Raw genomic sequence first — 18,491 nt, forward strand, 5'->3', positions numbered from 1 at the left:
CTTTTTTGTCATAACCCCTCATTTCTTGCAGTACCCCCACTTTTTTGCAGCACTACCACTTGTCTCCAACGTTGCACAATACGAGGCAACCACGTGGAAAATTGGGAACCTGCCGTCGACGCTTTTCTCTGGGAGATCTCGACAATGACCCTGTCATCGATTAGTGGCCAGTTCGTGTAGGTCAGGAGGCAGTGACATTGTTGTCTTTAAGCGAGCTGTCATTTCTGGGCGCTCGATAAGCCAAAGATCAGGAACATGACTACCTGTCAGTAAGATTTAGAGGACGCTGATTGAGCTGCCTTGAGTGAACGATACAGCATGATCCGCACCCGTGGTAGCAGCATGTCTTCCGGCGAATCATCCTTTGTTCTGAGGGATCGCCAGGCAGAACATCACCCTCGCCAACAGATGGTTCATAGGGAGGGCGAGTTGTCCGATGCACCTCGGCCGCGTTGGAGACTACGTTGCTCAAAGTCATGGGGCCGCAGCTTCCGAGAATGAAGACCTTCTGGCCAAGGCCTCTTGGTAGGTGGGCTCTGACTAAATTGCATAAATGCAAAATGACAAGCTCCAACGAGCGACGTTTGTCAGTCACAAAAGATAGCACAAGCGCCCCATGCAAGCCACTCTCATCGCCAGACTGTGCCAATTAAAATAATCTATCAACACCCATCTAAAGGAAAACTCCAAAACACAAGGCTCACGTTGATTTGGACAAGTGCCAATAAACTTTAAACAATGTGTCAGGGAAAATAGACACAAATGGCGTATATGTAACCAAGCTAGCTAATCATCAATTAGAACTTCCACAGATCAGGAAGGCGAAGGTACAAACGTCCTTAATTCATATCCGTAGCACTTAGAATAAGAGAGCTCAATGATGATTACATATTACCATTTCGCGAAATAAACAAAAGGGAACAGCATCTCCAAAACTTATCCCTTTCCTGAATTGTCTCAGAAGGCCTGAATTATCCCGCCTTTCCTTTACTGCACTTCTAAATTGTGCTACTCTAAAGCTACACTCAATTTCAGCTGTGTCCGTCTTTATGTGACAGCCCTTTACATAGTGCTATGCAGCGTGATTAGAATAAATCACCAAATCTGACAAATAATAAAAACGTTCAAAAATATCGGGCGAACTATTCAAAACAAATCGCAATCAAAATTACATTGAGAGCTTTATCTTCAGCCTAGATCTCCGTGTAACTAAACAAAACCAAAACACAGGCACCTTCTTTTCTCAAGCGCTCAGCTGTCACGCTTTCACGAAAGTAAGCATCAAACTACAGAAAAAAATAAATCTACCATACATCGAGCAGAAGTGACCAACGATGTCCTGTTTCTAACAAAAGCTCTTGAAACGTTACCCTTCAAAAAAAACGTAATATCAGTGAAGAAATGAAAGCTCCTGAGCTCAATCTACAAAACGTACCTCCAAAAAGCTCGCCTGCCGAAAAAGCGCGGCTCCTTATGATCTCCCGTAAGCATTTCTTATCAACCTGGGCGTGACCTTCCAAACTGTATGCAACACTGACACTGTTTGCCTTACAATGCTACACATATCGTCACACAGATTTCCCACTTGAAATTCCGGATCTAGCCTGAGCCGAAATTGCTAATAACCTATCAAATTTTATGGTATTTCTTACGCTTGTCAAATGTTCAGCGCGCAACTAATCTCCTACACAATGAATAAAAAAGAACAAAACCATTTCGCAACGCGTCTTCCTGATTTCCTTTTCGGGCCTCAAACGTATCTTTCAGACGAACTCGGGAGGTTCGCGCCTTCCAGGATTTACGCAAGGCGTGGTGGCGAAGGAGGCAAACGTCACTAATTTGCCTGACGCATCGTAACTGCAACCTTAGGACAGCAGCCTCCAAGTACTGGGAGAGCGGTACCTTCACACCCGCGCGCGCACTGTCCCCTGTGTGCTATGCAATTGCCTTTCTCTGCCTCTGCGAGCGACCGGCTTTTCTAGCAGACTATAGGACGCTTCCCTTTGTCCCTCTGCTTACAATGAGATCTCCGCAATGCGGTTAAGCGACGGTTACTACGCCTGAATCTCCGAGAAACTCTCGTTTTCGTGGTATGCGCCAGGCCGATCCCCGTTCTGCGCAAACGCCTAAGCTTGGGATTTACTCTCCTTCGCTTTTTAACAGCTTCCGGCTGGATCATGACCTCCGCGCTTTTGCCTGTGGCTCCTTGGCGCTTTGCACATTTCATTCTAGACGCCTCGACCCTCAACTGTCTTTTTCATCTTGGGTCTACGCCTTTTCGGTATGGCAACCCTTGCGCACGCACTTGAAATTTCATTACCCTCTCGGGTTTCAGAGATCTGCCCTGACCCATCCGAAAAGGCATAGGTGAGTTTTTTCTGGCAGTCTGGCCGAATTTGCCTCTTCCACACACACATGGCCTAATGGGCGCCCCGTTTCTTGTCAGGGAAAATCACCGCTCTCGGCCGCCTTCCACTCGCTCCCGGCTACTAACACGTTTGACTCGACACTGCACGCAGCTGTCTCGAGAATCGTTCCATGGTCATCTGACCGCTGCTCAATCTGGGATACACCCATCAGTCTCTGAGTCTCCTCCCCTGTTGTTGCCCTGAAAGCTCCCATATGGGAGAAGGATTCTCCTCGTTCTGTCAGCGTTTACTCCGACCTAATCGAAGAGGAATGGTTGACTTGCTCTGGCAGGGTGGGTGAAGTTGCCGCTTCTGTTCACACCTAGCTGTTCACTGAAAGCTGTCCTATACACGGGTTCAAGAGCTGCAGGCTCTTTTCGGAGTCCTCAATTGTGCAAATGCCACCCGCTGCTCAGAGTTGCTGTCCATATGGCCGTTTTCTCCGCAGTTGAAACAAAGAACTCTTTTCCATGCCTCCTATGCGCGCACACCGTAAGCGGGAGACTTCGTTTATTGATCTACTTTGGGTGCGTCACCCTCTTTTTCTTAGAACGTTTCGGGTTTAATTTGAAGTATTCGGTTTAAAATTCCTTGGAAGGACGGTGGTTTCTCAAGCTTTGTCAGCTTCCTCGACCGTCACGTCTTCTGCGTTCATGTTGAAGAGAACTGCTTCTTTCTTTTTTTTTGCGTTGTCGGCGGAAATGCCGAACTCCTCGCTAATTAGACGGAGGTCCTACACTTCGAATTTCTTCATGGCGAATTTGTTTGCCTTCAAAGTTCACCCTTTCTCAAAAGTTAAATTCGCTATTTGAAGAAGATTAATTTTCAAAACAGTGCCCGTCAGGAAACACAGACACACAGTCCTGGCATCTGCCTTTTTATACTAGAGATAGTTCTCGCGACATGAACAGCAAACATGAAGCACTATCTAGCCTGTCCTTATCGCTGCCATCAGAAGATTGCCGAATTTCTCAGCACTCCTTTTTTCCAAACGAATTTTTCTGGCCTCACCGGCCTCCTCCAAACTCCTCTCCTCATTCTGCAAGAGCTCTAATTGCTCCGTTTTTGCTTTCACAGGGCCAACCGAAATACCCATCTGCTCATTACTTTTGACGAGTTCTTGGATTCTGAACTTGCCCATGCTTACAGTGCATCTTGTGTTTCTTCCCCACTAGTAATTCAGCCTGCGAGACGGAATATTCTTCGTCTGCGAGAAAAAATCACTCACAACACCGAACATCATCACCGACTGCCTTCGCTCATGAGTCTGGCAAAAAGAGAGACAAGCACGTGGCACTCACCACACTGTTGTAGCCAACGCCGACCAATCCCATATGCTGCCAGCCGCTGTTGTCAAAGTTGGGAGTCCGTGCAGCCACGAAGGTTCCATGGATGGTGCCGTTCCAGGTGCCGTGAGAAAGAAGGGTTCCGAGCGATGTTTAGGCGAACAGAAAAAGGTTTATTTTCAGAAGTACATGATTCAGTTTTACAAACACGGCTCCAACTTTCGGAGCAAACTACATTCTCTTTGCATGTCCGAGCGTCTGCTTTTCCACAGCCGTCCCGACCCGATTTTCACTCCGTTTTTCCTCTTTCCCTCGTCGAAGAAATTCACTGGCTAATCACAAACACCAAATCGCTCACATTTCATCCCGGCCCCACCGTCCCACTTTTTGCAGTGCTCCCACCTTTTTTCCAATACCCTCACTTTTCTTGCAGTACCCCCACTTTTTTGCAGCACTCGCACTTGTCTCGAATATTGCAATATACGAGGCAACCACGTGGAAAATTTGAACCTGCCGGCGACGCTTTCTTCGGGAATTCACGACAATGACCAGGTCATCCATCAGTGGCCTGTTCGTGATGATCAGGGCGGGGGGGGGGGGGGGGCGACATTGTTGTCTTGAAGCGAGCTGCCATTTTTGGGAGCTCGTAAAGTCGAAGATCTGGAACATGACTACCTGTTCGTAAGTCTCGGGTGAGGCATACTGACCAGCCTTGAGTGAACGATGAGGCGTGATCAGCACTCGTGATAGCCACATGTCTACCAGGGAAGCATGCTTTGTTCTGAGGAACCGCCAGGTACAACACGTAGCCATTTTAAATGCTTTCATTGCAATTATCATTCTTAGGATACTTCACGCACTTTCCAGTGCCTATCCGTCTACCTCCGAGCGCCTTCTCGTATACCATGGTCCCCTCCGTAGTCTTTGGCCTAATGAGCGGTGCATCGAGCTGCTGTGCTGAGCGATTTGGTTGCGAAGTCAACCGTCGGGCCAGCGTGAGTTGCTGGGTGTGTGCCACTGTGTAGGTTACACTCTTCACAGAACCTCACTTTGCATGTGCCACACAGGGTATATCATGTGATATATTTGCAAACACGTCATCCACACACATCGATGTGGCCCGGTAAGGTGGCGCACCATGTGCAGTGGAAAGCACCACGGTGCATCACTGCGGCACATACGCCCTGTGCATGACGCCTTTCGTCGTGGGCGATGCGGTGTTCACCGCATTGCTACAGTGCTCCTCATATGAGCGCCAAAATTTACGTTGAGATAGGTTCTGCGGGAGTTTGTTTTTTTGTTACTGTAGAACGGCACATACCCAGTGAGCCAGGTTGGTGTCAAAGAGGTTCACTGAACAGCAGCACATTCCAGGTGACCTGATTTGGAATCAGCGAATCTCATTAGAATGCCCATTACACCCAGTAGCACGTATCCAGTGACCCAAGCTGGCGTCAGAGATTCTCAACGAACGATTCGCACGCGCTCGCTGATACAAGTTGGTGCCATGGTAGGTTTCTAACTCCATTTCGTGAGCACAGCAGCCCATTGTTCTTCCCTTAGACCACGGACTACCAGGCGACACGAGATTTCTGCATTTTCACATGAAATTATCTTCGGCCAGTTGGTGTGAAAGAGATTGGGCGTATACAAAGAGACAAATTAACAGACAGTCAAATCTCACAAATTAGTGAACTTTTCAACGAATGCTAATTGCAACAAAATAAAGTCGTCAGAACCAATCTCACGATGAATCTCAACGGTAATGCATTAGCATTGAGTCAATATAACCGCAAACGTCATGTCTTCTGCGAAACGAGTTCTGTAGGTGAGGTGTACTGCAGCGACACTCTTCTTTCGCGCTGCCCTAGGAGCACTCTGCGTCATCTAGGGCCGCTGTGACGAACCCTGTGGTGGTATTCGAATTGCATGCCGCCCCGGTGCGTACGAGCCAACTGATCTCCACTCAAGCGCTTCTTTGTGGACATGCTACGTCATCTAGCGGCGCGGCCGCAAAGTCCGCATGTTGCCTCCTTGTCGTGAAGCGCAGCGCCGCCACCTGCGAACGCTGACATTTCTTCTCTCGCTTGCCACACAATGAGTAGCACATACTCGGTGACCCAAGTTGGCGAGACTTTCATTGAAGAGCGGCGCATGCCCAGTGCATTCATAGCGCAGCTTGCTTAAGCGTTGGCCTGAAAGACGCCGATTCAAAGGCTGTACATATACCCAGTGCATTTGTGGCACAGCCTGTAAATGCAAAGGGCTGCTGTCCTTGAGAGGAACCTTGTGACCTGGGTTGGATACCGCTGAGCATCGGTTAAATTTAAGGGTTCTTGTAGTCATTAAAATGGTGGCATACACCTAGTTACCCACGTTTTCTTCAAAGACTTTCGTTGAAAAGCGGCACACACCTACTAACACATGCACAGTGACTGAAGTGGTCATAAAAGAGGTTCCTTTGAGACCAGCTCAGGCTGAGTGGCCCACACCCATTGCTCCAAGGTGGCGCAAAGTGTTTATTCCAATAGCGGTCGTTACCCAGTCCCGCATCTACAGTTATCCATGTCAGCGTAAAAACGCCTCGTTGAAGGGAAGCACGTATGTACACATTGGTTCTATTTTCATTTGATTTCAGTATTATTTCTTTAAAGAGCCCCTGTAGGGGGTTTTAGGTAAGGGGTGGGCTAACATGAGAAAGTAAAATATTTTTTTTCATGATGACAGGTAGGATGTAACTTTTTCTACGAAGTTTGATGGGCAGGTGATGGCTGCAATTTCATGGGGAAGGTCGTTCCAGTCGCTTGCTGTTCGGAGGAAAAATGTCTTGGAAACTGTAGTCATACATTATATTTGGTACATACATGGTACATAAGATTTCTGAAAATGCTGTGTCGACTTCTATAATGAACATTTTCTCTGCATTGAATCAACCTTTTCCTTTGAAATTTCAGTCAGTCAGTCAGTGGTCACTGCCGAGATAGAACTAAAAACATAATTTTTCATTTCATACTATTTACAGCTTTCTTCATCCAGAAACCGCCGTGTTAGAATGTAAAATAAAAAATGTGTATGAGGACAGCAATTATGAGAGTATTTATTTTCGCTCAGAAAAGTTTCTGTGTTCTAGGAATGATGTGAGAGCGCTTCCGTCGCTCTAGAAGGAATCGTTCTTTTTCAATTGTCCCAAGTACAAAAGTGTTTCATGTATGTTTTTTAAAATTTCCTACTACTCAACCTTTTCACTCGAATGTTCACATGGAAGATGTAGATACACATTTAAATAGCTGCTCAAATTTGCAATTGTTTGTAGCGGGTAGAAGATGAGATATTCGCCAAAAACTTTAAAGCCGTCTGTCCGGGTACTATCCCCCCCCTTAACATGTCGCAGGAAATTCGGCGTTGGCGTCCGGCGTCGGCGCCGGCGTTGTTCTTCATTCACTAAAGGTGCTCATACCTTGTCTTACATTCTTTCCAAAGTTATTCCTGAGAGTTTTGAGAATGACAGCCCACAAGCAAACGTCATGAAACAAAACACCGATAGCGCATACATTTTATGTTAAATCTTCTCACACTGAAACGTTAAAAGTGCGAAACAATAACAGAAGATCCTCCCACACTAGAGGCCGCGTTTCTACCTGAAATCTCGATTTCGTGCACAGGGATCACCGCAAACTTTTCCCGGTAAACATTGCCGTTACATAAGCTGCAGTTGTCGGGAAGCTTTGAGATCTTTGAATGCTATCGCGTTCCATTCTTAAAGACGAAGCTTAAGCGTCTCGAAAATTTTACATTTGCCTTTCACGCGCTTGTTATCTGAACACGGGTGTTGATAATGAGTAAACTTTTAGATGGGACAATAAACAAAAAAAAGCGTCCGTGGCCTAATGCTTTATATACCAGGCTTCTGCGTCATAGATCCTATGTTTGAATCATGCTGTCAGATAAGTTTATTAGTATTGAGTTATTAACGTTTATTAGAGTAGAGCATTACACGCCAAATGCGAAGGTTGTCGGTTCGCTTCCCACCTGCAGCAAGTTTTTTTCATCCACTTTAATTTCCATTGATTTATCGTTTCTTCATTTTAATTTATTAAAGGGACACTAAAGGGAAACAATAAATCAGTTTAGACTAATAAAGCATTGTTTGAGAAACCTGCAGGCAGTCATTTCAAGAAAATAGTTTGAATATTAGATGAGAAAATGAAGGTCCAAGTATCAGTATTTGAATTTCGCGCCGGAACGCCAGCGCCGGTACGTCAGCGTGACGTCAGGGATTCCAAAGTTTGTTTTCGCATTTGGGCCGCGTTGGCTGAATAAAGGTTCCCGAAACTTGGCATGTTTAATATTTGCTTCCTTTAGAACACAATGTAGCCAATCTGTACCGCTATAAATAATTAGTAGGCCCTAGAAGATGCCATCAAAATCCAAAACGTCACAGCCCCCAGGTGCGGGAACTCAAGTAGGCGTCGCCACCCGCATTTCGTTCTTGCGCTTTTTCTGGCTTACCAAACGTCTTATCGTTGTAAGAGTGGTGTTTTTGGTTTTGTAGAACGGTGATTTACTGATGCAGAACAAATCACTTTTCACTTTAGTGTCCCTTTAAGCACAAGTAATTTCCCCTATGTTGTCCTTGGTGTCAGTGTTTGTTGGCTTCTTATAGTATGACTAATAAAAATCGGGGCCCTCGGTTAACCCCCTTTCTTCTCGTTTAACGTTTATTAAGTTTTCTATATCACCGTACTGATGAACATGTGAAGTCGGAAATTCCTTTGACGCAAAATGACAAAGTTTTTTCAAATCCATGTAATAAACATTATTTCCATGGTGGCTAATTTGCCCTGCTTGCAGCTACCGCTGACACTATAGTGCCGCAGCTACCTCTAGTAATGACAGTATTGAACTCAATGCTTGAAACGGCAAACTACTTTGCTTCATGCTTCCGAGATGGCAGCACTATCCCGTTAAACGCATTCAACGTTAGGATCAAGATGCGTATGAAAAAGGGTCTCAAAATCGGCAACAAAGCTTCACTTTAAAAACCTGAAAATCAGTAACGGTGGGGTGAGTTCAAAGTTCGGAGGCGCACTAAAACTGCTCGTAGCCAAAACGCCAACACACGACGAAAAATAAATGAACACTTGTCGATTTAAGCTAGTCCTAGCTAATCTTCAACGGGGAGGTGGTAAAGCACGACGCGCGAAACAGAAGTTACGGTTTACCTGCTCGGATAAACTCGCAAGGTAGTTGCTGTCTATTCGTGTGAGGTATACGCGAGGTCGCCCGTATTTTCAACCCTTGATAATTACTTTCCATAGCAAATCTGGGTCGCGAAGCAGGTTGCGTTGCTGGCTGTTATTTGATTGACACGTGATGCGGATCACGCCATCGCATGACGCCGCCGGTCTTCAACACCGCCGTATGAAAACTGTTGCGCTGCTCCCCTCAACAGCTTTGCTGTAAAATTATATCCTCTCAAGTGCTGCGCAAAAACAGATGACGCATCAAACCATGTAGTCAAATGCCGAGACATATTGATATTTACGTAAAGCATACTTTCACACCGCCCATTAAAAACATCGTATCAATTAGGATGCGTTTCCGTCGTTATCAAGTGACTCCAGTTCAAGCAAAACATTTGTGGTCTTACGTTACTACTCATTTCATATTTACCGTCCTCCAGCGTGAAGTCAAGCTTGTCAGTTGTTGATCCTTCCTTTAAATAGTAGGTGAGGTTCTCTCTGAAAGATATAGAAAATTTCCGTCTCATGCATCTCTTAGGCAATACGAAACCAAGTGTGTTTTAGGCTCAGCATAATTATTTTGTTTTCGAAGCACTCAATCATTCATGCTTCTCAAATACACTGATATGTCTGTCTCACTTTCACCGTTGTACATTTCGCTCCTTTCATTATTCGCAAGGAATGTTTCGTGCATCTACTGCCTTCTGCGAAGTGTTTGGCACGCGGCACATATTGTGCCAATACCATGTGCACCTGGCAAGAAACGCCAGCTTGTCCCCACACTTTTTCCTAAGCTAGTGAAGCAGAGGTTGTTATACAATATACTGAAGTCAGAGCCCCCTTTCTTAACCGTACATAATTTCGGTTTTAAGAAAAAAGTCTTTCGAGGATAGTGTTTAGTAATAAAAGAACACTCAGAAACTTCGTGCTGTATTTAGGAAACGTTAAATAATGATAAATGTGCCGTCAGCCTTCACGGATGCTTCTAATGCCGGAACTTCCATTCGAAAGAACTCCGTGTTCATTAAACCTAATAAATACTGAAGTGTGTTTTGCTAATACTTTGTACAAGTTATATGACACAGTAAATAATAATTTGGCTCTGGCACTCCAACTACAATCGCAAATACGCTTATTGCGATCCGTTATGATTTGGTCGCATGGATGATGCTTGGGAAGAGCGCTTTGCTTTTTTCCTTGCCCTGAACAATACGGATGGTGTCGTCTACACCATGCGTAAGCAAATGATTCAGTTGAATCATTTGATCTTTGACATTAAATTTGAGTATTCGACGCCAACTACCCATTTCCATCCAAGGCGTCGGTGGCAAGTTTGTGAGAGAGCATCTCGTGCTCCCTCACCAAAAAAATATCTCTCGCCTCTCGTGCTCTCTCGCACCTGTCGCACCTCGTGCTCTCTCCTGGTCATTTCCACGAATACTCCACCTCAATCTACGGCAGCATGATGCAACTACGTGATGTGCGTTTGATGTGCGTGATGTGCATTACGTGAATGTGACAGCCATGTGGTACACGGCTGTCACATTCCTGCAAACACAATTACCGCAAATTGCTTTCATACAAACCTCTCAACTCCTGCGCGCGAAGCCCTCTACCTCGTACGTCGCGTGCGATTGCTCGAAGCTGTGTACACCAGGCATAATCACAAGAGGCTCCGGGTCACCACGCATCGTGCGAAGGCTGCCTCGATGCATCTTCTAAAAGAGTAGGAGCATCTTGCAGCAGAGCTTTTGTTGTGGTCGCGTTGATATTCAATATGCAGGCGAATTTTGAAATGTGCGTGTTAATTAGGGTTTGACCCTCTTAGCCCTGAACTTTTTCATTTAGCCAGAGATCTTCTTGTTTCACATATTTAGTGTTACAAAGCTCTTCGAAGCATGCTACGAAAAGAAAAATTTTGGTTCCACCGTTTTTAGCCAATTTGTGGACATTATGTGAAAACGACACCGCCAGGCCTCAAAGGTTGGGAATGAACGCATGATCTATCCGTTGCAAAACGTACAGCTTTTCTTGTATGTTATATTGCAATGGCTGACAAATTTGGATGCAATTTTCGTATCTCTACCTTAACACGTAAGGCTGGCTCGTGTAATCTTCAAACAAGGAAACAACTGTACCAAATAAGAATTGCAGGTGCTGAGAAGTCCTGATCTGAGTCAAAGTTCGCACTGAGTTCTTGATACCCGTAGGCCAAGCTCCTCGAGGCGATCTGCAGTTTATTTTTTATTTATCGAACAGGCAGCGCACACGATTTCAATCAGTCTTCTTTGTTTTTATTGATGAATAATCTACATGCGCCTTAAAGTCGTGATTTTTATGCCTTTTCAAACAAATAACGTTCACAAAGGAGTAAATATGTCGAAAATAACAAAGATAGTCCATTGTGCTTCTGGAAGGCGCTTGGGTAAACATGAAATAAAACGAATTGACTACTCTTGACCTCAATTTTACAACTACTGAGCCCCGGTGGTGCCAAATTCGCAAACCGTAATATGACCTGTTAAATCAGTACTGACAATTACATTGCTCATTTTTTTATTCAGCTGCTATTCAACATATTTTTATTGCACAATATTATTACGAAGCCAGATGCCCAATTTGTTTGATGCTGATGACGTCCTAAAGCGAAGCGAAGAGTGTTAGGGCTACTATTGATCTTCTTTTTTCGATGTTTCTGCCGAACAATGGTTGTGTTGCACCGTTCCACATGGACATGTAGCGTTGCTTCACAAATTTGCTGGCTACACGTTCAAAGCTTATTTTTAAAATTTACTTTGTTTCATGAATTGTGGGCTGGGATACGTTGATACCACCGAGGCCGAAATTTTTGAATGGAAATGACTGAAATCTCTTTCTCGGTCATTTAAAGGCGTTGTCTCAAATACTTGCAAAGTTTCCCCGCCTCCATGGGAGGACCAAAATAGGCATAGATTTCATATTTAGAGAAAATGTGACGGCTATATGCTTAACGCCTACGAAAAGATTGAATTGGGTAGATCAATTATGGCTTCGAAAATAATTAATGATCATTCGTTTTCTCTAAATGATGATGCTTTATACGAGGTGTATGTTTGGTTTTACAGGTCTTCTACGGTAAAGTATGTCAGACGCGTTATTTACGGCTCGTTGTAGTAGGAAACATGTTCTGAATCACGAACTGTGGGCGCTACAGCGTAAAGCTATTCCAAACTTTTCTATTCCAATTCTACAATGAGGCCTCTGCGATTGGTAAAACCACGACATCACGAAAAGCGCAACAGCTGCACATCTGATATGACATGTGCAGAATGATTATGCAAAACTAGACGAAACGAAAGAAAAATCAATTTTCATTCGAGGCCTTTTCGCCATGAACCCTCTGCTATTGGTCGAAGGTTTTCAGGTGGCGCCCACCTTGCCTGTCTATCACGTGACGTCACTAAACAGTGAAAACTCACCACGCCAAAGTTACGTGTACACGTTAAAAATGCATTATTATACCGAACAAGGCTGAATTTATATCTGAATAGCCGGAGACTGCACCGTTCCGAAAGGAATAGAAGATGGCTGGCCTCCGATCGCTCAGGCACTGTCTGCTTGCACCTGCCAGAGAGCATGGGTTTATTTGCGTATAATCAAGCTTTCTTCTTGGCCGTGCAACAATATCGGGCCCTTTCAGCACGTTTGTGACGTCGCTGTACCAGCTCTTCTTCGCTGGCGATCCGCTTTGGTGGCATTCCTAACCTTTCGTTGCAGGCCGCCGAAATTTTCGCCCAGCCACCGCAAGCTAAGTAAGGGGAAGGAGATCAAACGCAGAACTCGGCACGGCTCTTTCATCCTGTTATGTATTCTAACTACGCTCGCTCGGTCCTATCGAAGCCTTCTCCACTTGGGCGGGTTTCTCGCCTTTTCTCAGACAAGTAGATAAGAAAACCGCTGAATCTAGGCATTGTTATTCGTTTTGAAAGCCAACAAAAGCGACCTCCTTTAAACGAGGGGAACGCTTGATTGGGCAGTTCAGATAACGATGTGGGTCACAGCCTGATGCTTGCGTTGGAAGTTAGGTAAATTAGACGTTAAGAAATCGAATAAAGCGCATTGGAGTAGTTTTATGTTATAAGGCCCCATGATGGCTTATTCTGGATAAATTATTTACAGTCTTTAGGAAAAATTACTTATTCAAGCATTCCAGATACTCTTACTGCCGTCATCCGCAATGTTTCCCATAGTCCTGAAACAGCTCAAGTCACAGCTTTAATTTAGTTAGAAAAAGGTACGCGTTAACAATAATAAATGGCGAAACGTCATGATGTGTCGCTTACTTGGGAGAGCTGCAAACAATTACAAAAAGACCGTTCTTTCTCTATGTGTAGTGGTATTCGAAGTTTGTAGTTGGTTTCCACGGTGTAGTAAGAGAATTAAACAAGCCATGTAATTTATATTTCTCACAAGTAAGGGCGACGTTATGGGTATTGTGAACACAAGTTTCCAAGCCTGCGGGTTAGTTGTGTCTTCTGCAATAAATTACGTGTGCAAGTGCTCCGGACCATTGTGTTTATATTTTACAAGTAGCGTGAAGTTTATTGCCCTGCCCTGGCATAACCACTAATATTCCAGGCATGAAATTTAGCAAGCTTTGCGGAAACAAACATAACATTCGGTTGCCAAGTTGAATGCACGTGTATCGAACACAGCCTCCGTAATAGATACTTTTAGGAAATGCTTGAAAGTGTTGCATAACTATTTCATGCTGCCTTTTCCAGTGTTCCATGGAAGCTCTACGTTACACTAAGTTTATATTTGGTGAAAATATAGGTCACATTATAGGTTATAGGTAGACAAAGTTCAAAGTGGATGATTAATTGGCGGCATTTGAAATAAGTTACGTTTTCAAGCACTACGGAGTGTTATAAATGTGTTTTAGGACCATCTTAATCATACACTCTCAGAATGACCCAAAATTTCAAGTCATGCTGGCAGTATGGGCTAACCGCGTCGCTGCCACATGGCCTCCACGCTCTTTCAGGGTCTAAACTACAAAGTGATATGTCGAATGTTTACTTCTCTCTCTTGGGACCAGCGTAGAATTTATCCCAGGGCCAAGATAAAATTGTGTGCAGCTGGAAACAACGCTATGGCAGATCAGTGGGCGAAGTTTCCAAACACATTCTTAATCAAGAGTTCGAAGTTTCATGCAACCATGATAAGCTATGCTTCCACATGTCGTGGGATAATTGTACGTGACACTAAGCTTATATTTCGTGGTAATGATCGAGTCTCATACTCAGTGCAATGCGTGGTGAACATTTAATCTTAGTGGTAAAACTAGAAGCACTGCAAATATTTCCTGAGTCGTCGTTTTCCTGTTTTTATACTTAGGACACGTTTTCCAGGCATCCTCTGTGAGCTAAGCAACGTATAATGCTCATATTTTTTTAAATTAATGATAGCTTGTGGTTAATGTGCAGGCTCAGTTCAAAGTGTGTGGTCTAATTACGGCCTCATCAGAATATTATATATGCGAGTAATCAGGAGAGCTATACGTGTGTTTTACGAATAACGACGAAGTGACATAGCTGTTTTGGGAGAAATATGAACACGACCGAGATCAACGTTCAGAAATAAGAGGCTCCGCGAGCAGGTACCTATCAGTGAATGTTTTGGTGGAGTGAAAAGTGTGCGGATTAAATCCTTCCAAAGATCTTTCACAAATTCCCGAGAGCATCGCATACGGGAAAGGTTTCACAAGGGTCAGTCGCACAAGGGCAAAATTTTTAATTTTGTGCTTGAGTTACAGATAATTGAAATTTTAATTACAGCTTCTCCATGTCACCAGCTTCGCAGGAAATTGTGTTGTTTTTTGCAACGTCACACAAGTCTGCTGTCCTTTCTTAGTTTTCGTTTGTATAGCGAATAAAAAGCAGATGCATTTGCAAGCCAATGAATTCGTTGTCATCAAAGTTTTGAATTAACGCAGGTTTCACCCCCGCGGCCTATCAGATCCGACTGTTCTGAAAAGCCGCACGTATACGCAACCACATCAAGTCTATCGGCTTTGAAGCCACGAAAAGGATACATGGGAAAATAACTGTTATAATAATGATAGGCAAAAATATTAAGGAAATGGGAATAAAATATGACGAATATACAGCTTGCTAACATTGCTGCAACTTGTCTTTATGTCCACTGTCGGTTCCCTTTTCCTTATAATTGCGACTGGAATAATCGGGCGCTCGAAGAGCACTCATTGTTGTCGGCGCCATTGTGCTCTCCTGCTATCGACAGCGCATGCGCTGATTGCGCGTCGAGGGTTGCAAAGCCTCCCAAGATGTGGAGTGCGTTTGTTTGCAAAAGCGACCGAGTCTAGTATACGCTCGGTCACGCTCCACTGGATCAGCTCTTCCGGAGCCAGGGTACGAGTACAAAGCTCCCCGGTGCGGTGATCAAAATACATCCGTTCCTGGCATGAATGCATTAGCGTACATACATTAGCGTTGCTGTTGACACGCTGTGTGCGTGTGTCCATACGGCACCATGGTGCGTACGCGGTTCTTAGCGAAACAGACAGCAATAACGAAACTAAATATGTGTAATATTTTCTTTGGGCAAAGGCAAAGACAGAGATTTCCTTCGGCCTCTTCTCGTGCACACTTGAGGTGGAACAAGTGCACCGCCTCTCATAACGCCAGCGTTCCGAGGGGCTTTCATCACAAAGATATACCCTGCTACCACTTCGCCTTGGGACGAAGCTGTCAGTTGCTATTGCGACATTCAAATAGAAACAATTAATTTCATTGCTTGCTTACATTAGTGATTTTGCATACATGTAAGTTTTAGAATACAAATCGTTTTCCTCTTTTGTTTGTACCATGTTCCAGAATTCAAGATTCAGGTTTGTCACATACTCGCTGCGTTGGAATGCTATAGGTGACAACAGAACTTTTTGCGGTCTACAGGAAGAAAGGCTGACGCAAGCGAAAACTCTCCCGAATGATTCTATTGCACCAGAAAAGCGGCTGTTCTGCAGGCACAGCAGTTCATTAGCACATGGAGGAACTATCTTAAGCATAGTAGCTACGATTGTTTCAATAATCATGTCAGAAGTTGGGCACCCGGCGAATTGTCTGTCTCGAGGGAGGCTTAGTAATTTATCCTTTGGTCAGCATGGATACGCTTCGATTCCTTTAAAATGACGTGTGGTGCTGTACTATTGCGCTGAGTTCTTTCACCGGACACTAAGCTCTACTGCGTTTATCTGGTTGCTGGAATCCTTTTGTTTTATTAGTTATTTTGTAGTGCACAAAATGTGAGTACGTTTTCTTTCATTCTCGCTTGCAAGCTTTATGGTGGAAGTGGAGTTTAGTTGAAAAGGAAAATAGATGCAAAAATAAAGTATACCAGTGCTTTGTGGCCGAACAGAATCCACTGCACCTGCGTTTTTCAATTTGAATAGTATTGGAAATTCTCAGTAATTCACTCGGTGTGCAGGTGGTCGTTTTTCTCACGTATTGCAATTCGGTTATATTTAAAAGTGTTTTTTCAAACTCGCCTACTTCGTGTTGTGGAATCTAACAATGCATCTGTCCCACAATTTTACTCGCTCACACATACTCACTCACACACACACACACACATGCACGCACACGCACACGCACGCACGCACACACACACACACGCACACACGCACACACACACGCACACACTGTATATATATATAGCTATGGCTGAGGAAAGCACGCCGTCCCCGGTAGTAAAATGAAGAAAAAGGGTACGACGTACGTTGAATAAGCACAGTATATGTGACTGACGCCTCAGCCGGTGGACCAGCCTTTGTCAAAGGATATATATATATATATATATATATATATATATATATATATATATATATATATATATATATATATATATATATATATATATATATATATATATATATATATACAGGGTCTGCCCTACAAGCAATATCAGTGAATTTGTTGTGACGTGACTGTACGTGGGAACGCAACGTCGGAGGCAACGCTCCGTCACTCAGTGTACTCCGTGCTTCGGAGAGTGTCGGACGGGCCGGTCTGTGAGAGTTGTTTTTTATTCGTGTGCAAGTGAAAATGCCGCGCTCGTTAGGACAAAGATTTGCGGCCAAGTTTTGCATTGATCTTGCGAAGATTGCTGCGGGAACTGTTACTATGCTCAAGCCTGCTTACAAAGAACTTTCCCTGTGAGATCGGGAAGTGTTTCGGTGGCACAAGGCCATTTTGGAAGCCCGGGAACAGGTCGACGAGAAGGACCGCGCCGTACGGCCATCCACAACCACCACGGCTGACAGTGTGACGACAGCGAGAGAACTGTTGCACTCAGACCGACGATTAGGTGTTTGTTTAATGGCCGACATGTTAAAGATTACGAAAACTCAAGTTCATGAAATCGTTACAAAGGATATCGGCATGCGGAAGGCGTGCGCAAAAATGGTTCCAAAAGTGCTCACTGACGACCAAATCTAATGCGGCGTTGAAACGTACCAAGAAAACCTCGACATGTGCAAACGTGATCGAAAATTTTTGGACAACGTCATTACAGGTGACGAGACTTGGGTACTTGAATAAGACCCGGAGACACAAAAGGCAATCATCGGAGCGGCACACATACTCGTCTCCTCGTCACAAGAAAGCCATGATGAGCAAGTCAAAGAGCAAGATCCTCCTCATCGGTTTTTTTTTACTACCACGGAAAGGTACATCAGAAGCTTGTGCAACCTGGAACCACTGTGAACTCCAAATTTTATGTGGAAGTACTCAAAAGACTGAAACGCAGGGTTCAACGCATCTGGCCGGACATCGCAGACAAGTGGAAGTTGCACCACGATAAGGCACCGGCCCATAGTGCCTTCATCGTCACCGACTACCCGGTCAAAACAGGGGTGCCAACGACCCCCAGCCCCCGTACAGCCCATACTTGGTTCCCCCCGACTTTTTTCTGTTTCCACGCCTCAAAAAACCCCTGAAAGCCAAGCATTTTGGGACAGTGGATGGGATCAAAGCAGCTTGCACCGCAGCATTAAAGGCCATTCCGGAGGAGTACCGCAACGCATTCGACAGCTGGAAGTCTCGCTGAAGCCGATGCATCGACGCAAGAGGAGAGTATCTTGAAGATATTTAAACACTTGTAACGTTAAATTCAACAATTGATTTTCGATGGCCTTACTGACAGTACTTTCAGAACAGACCCTGTATACATATATATATATATATATATATATATATATATATATATATATATATATATATATATATATATATATATATATATATAGCGTGTGTGTGTGTGTGTGTGTGTGTGTGTGTGTACGCACAGCCACCACATAACCATTGCAGCTGCTTGACATTTGCTCCATATGTGAACTTACGCTTGACGTCCATTCAAAGATGGCAGCACAAGAACGTAGGTAGCAGCCTTCCGGTTCTGATCGAGATCTTGCCGCACGACCATCACACAGTCCAGATCGCCATCGTCATCCGCATCAAACGCGGCAATGGCGTAAGGGAAGAAGGCAAGCATCT

At 44.4% G+C, this 18,491-nt stretch overlaps 2 protein-coding genes across 6 annotated transcripts in view; one reads left to right on the top strand and one right to left on the bottom strand.

Moving 5' to 3' along the window:
- Window positions 1–18,491, top strand: part of LOC135913024 (lipopolysaccharide-induced tumor necrosis factor-alpha factor homolog) — a 541,041-nt gene that overhangs the window by 412,888 nt on the left and 109,662 nt on the right. The gene's annotated exons all lie outside the window — the stretch shown is intronic.
- Window positions 1–18,491, bottom strand: part of LOC139054989 (uncharacterized) — a 44,028-nt gene that overhangs the window by 11,006 nt on the left and 14,531 nt on the right. Inside the window, exons 2-3 of the mRNA XM_070532694.1 lie at window positions 18,338–18,489; window positions 9,368–9,435 (exon numbers count right to left, since the gene is read on the bottom strand). Of these exons, the coding sequence (XP_070388795.1) occupies window positions 9,368–9,435; window positions 18,338–18,489 (220 nt within the window). The remainder of the gene's footprint in view (window positions 1–9,367; window positions 9,436–18,337; window positions 18,490–18,491) is intronic.

Source organism: Dermacentor albipictus, chromosome 1, assembly GCF_038994185.2.
Source record: "Dermacentor albipictus isolate Rhodes 1998 colony chromosome 1, USDA_Dalb.pri_finalv2, whole genome shotgun sequence".
Classification (NCBI taxonomy): Eukaryota; Metazoa; Arthropoda; class Arachnida; order Ixodida; family Ixodidae; genus Dermacentor; species Dermacentor albipictus.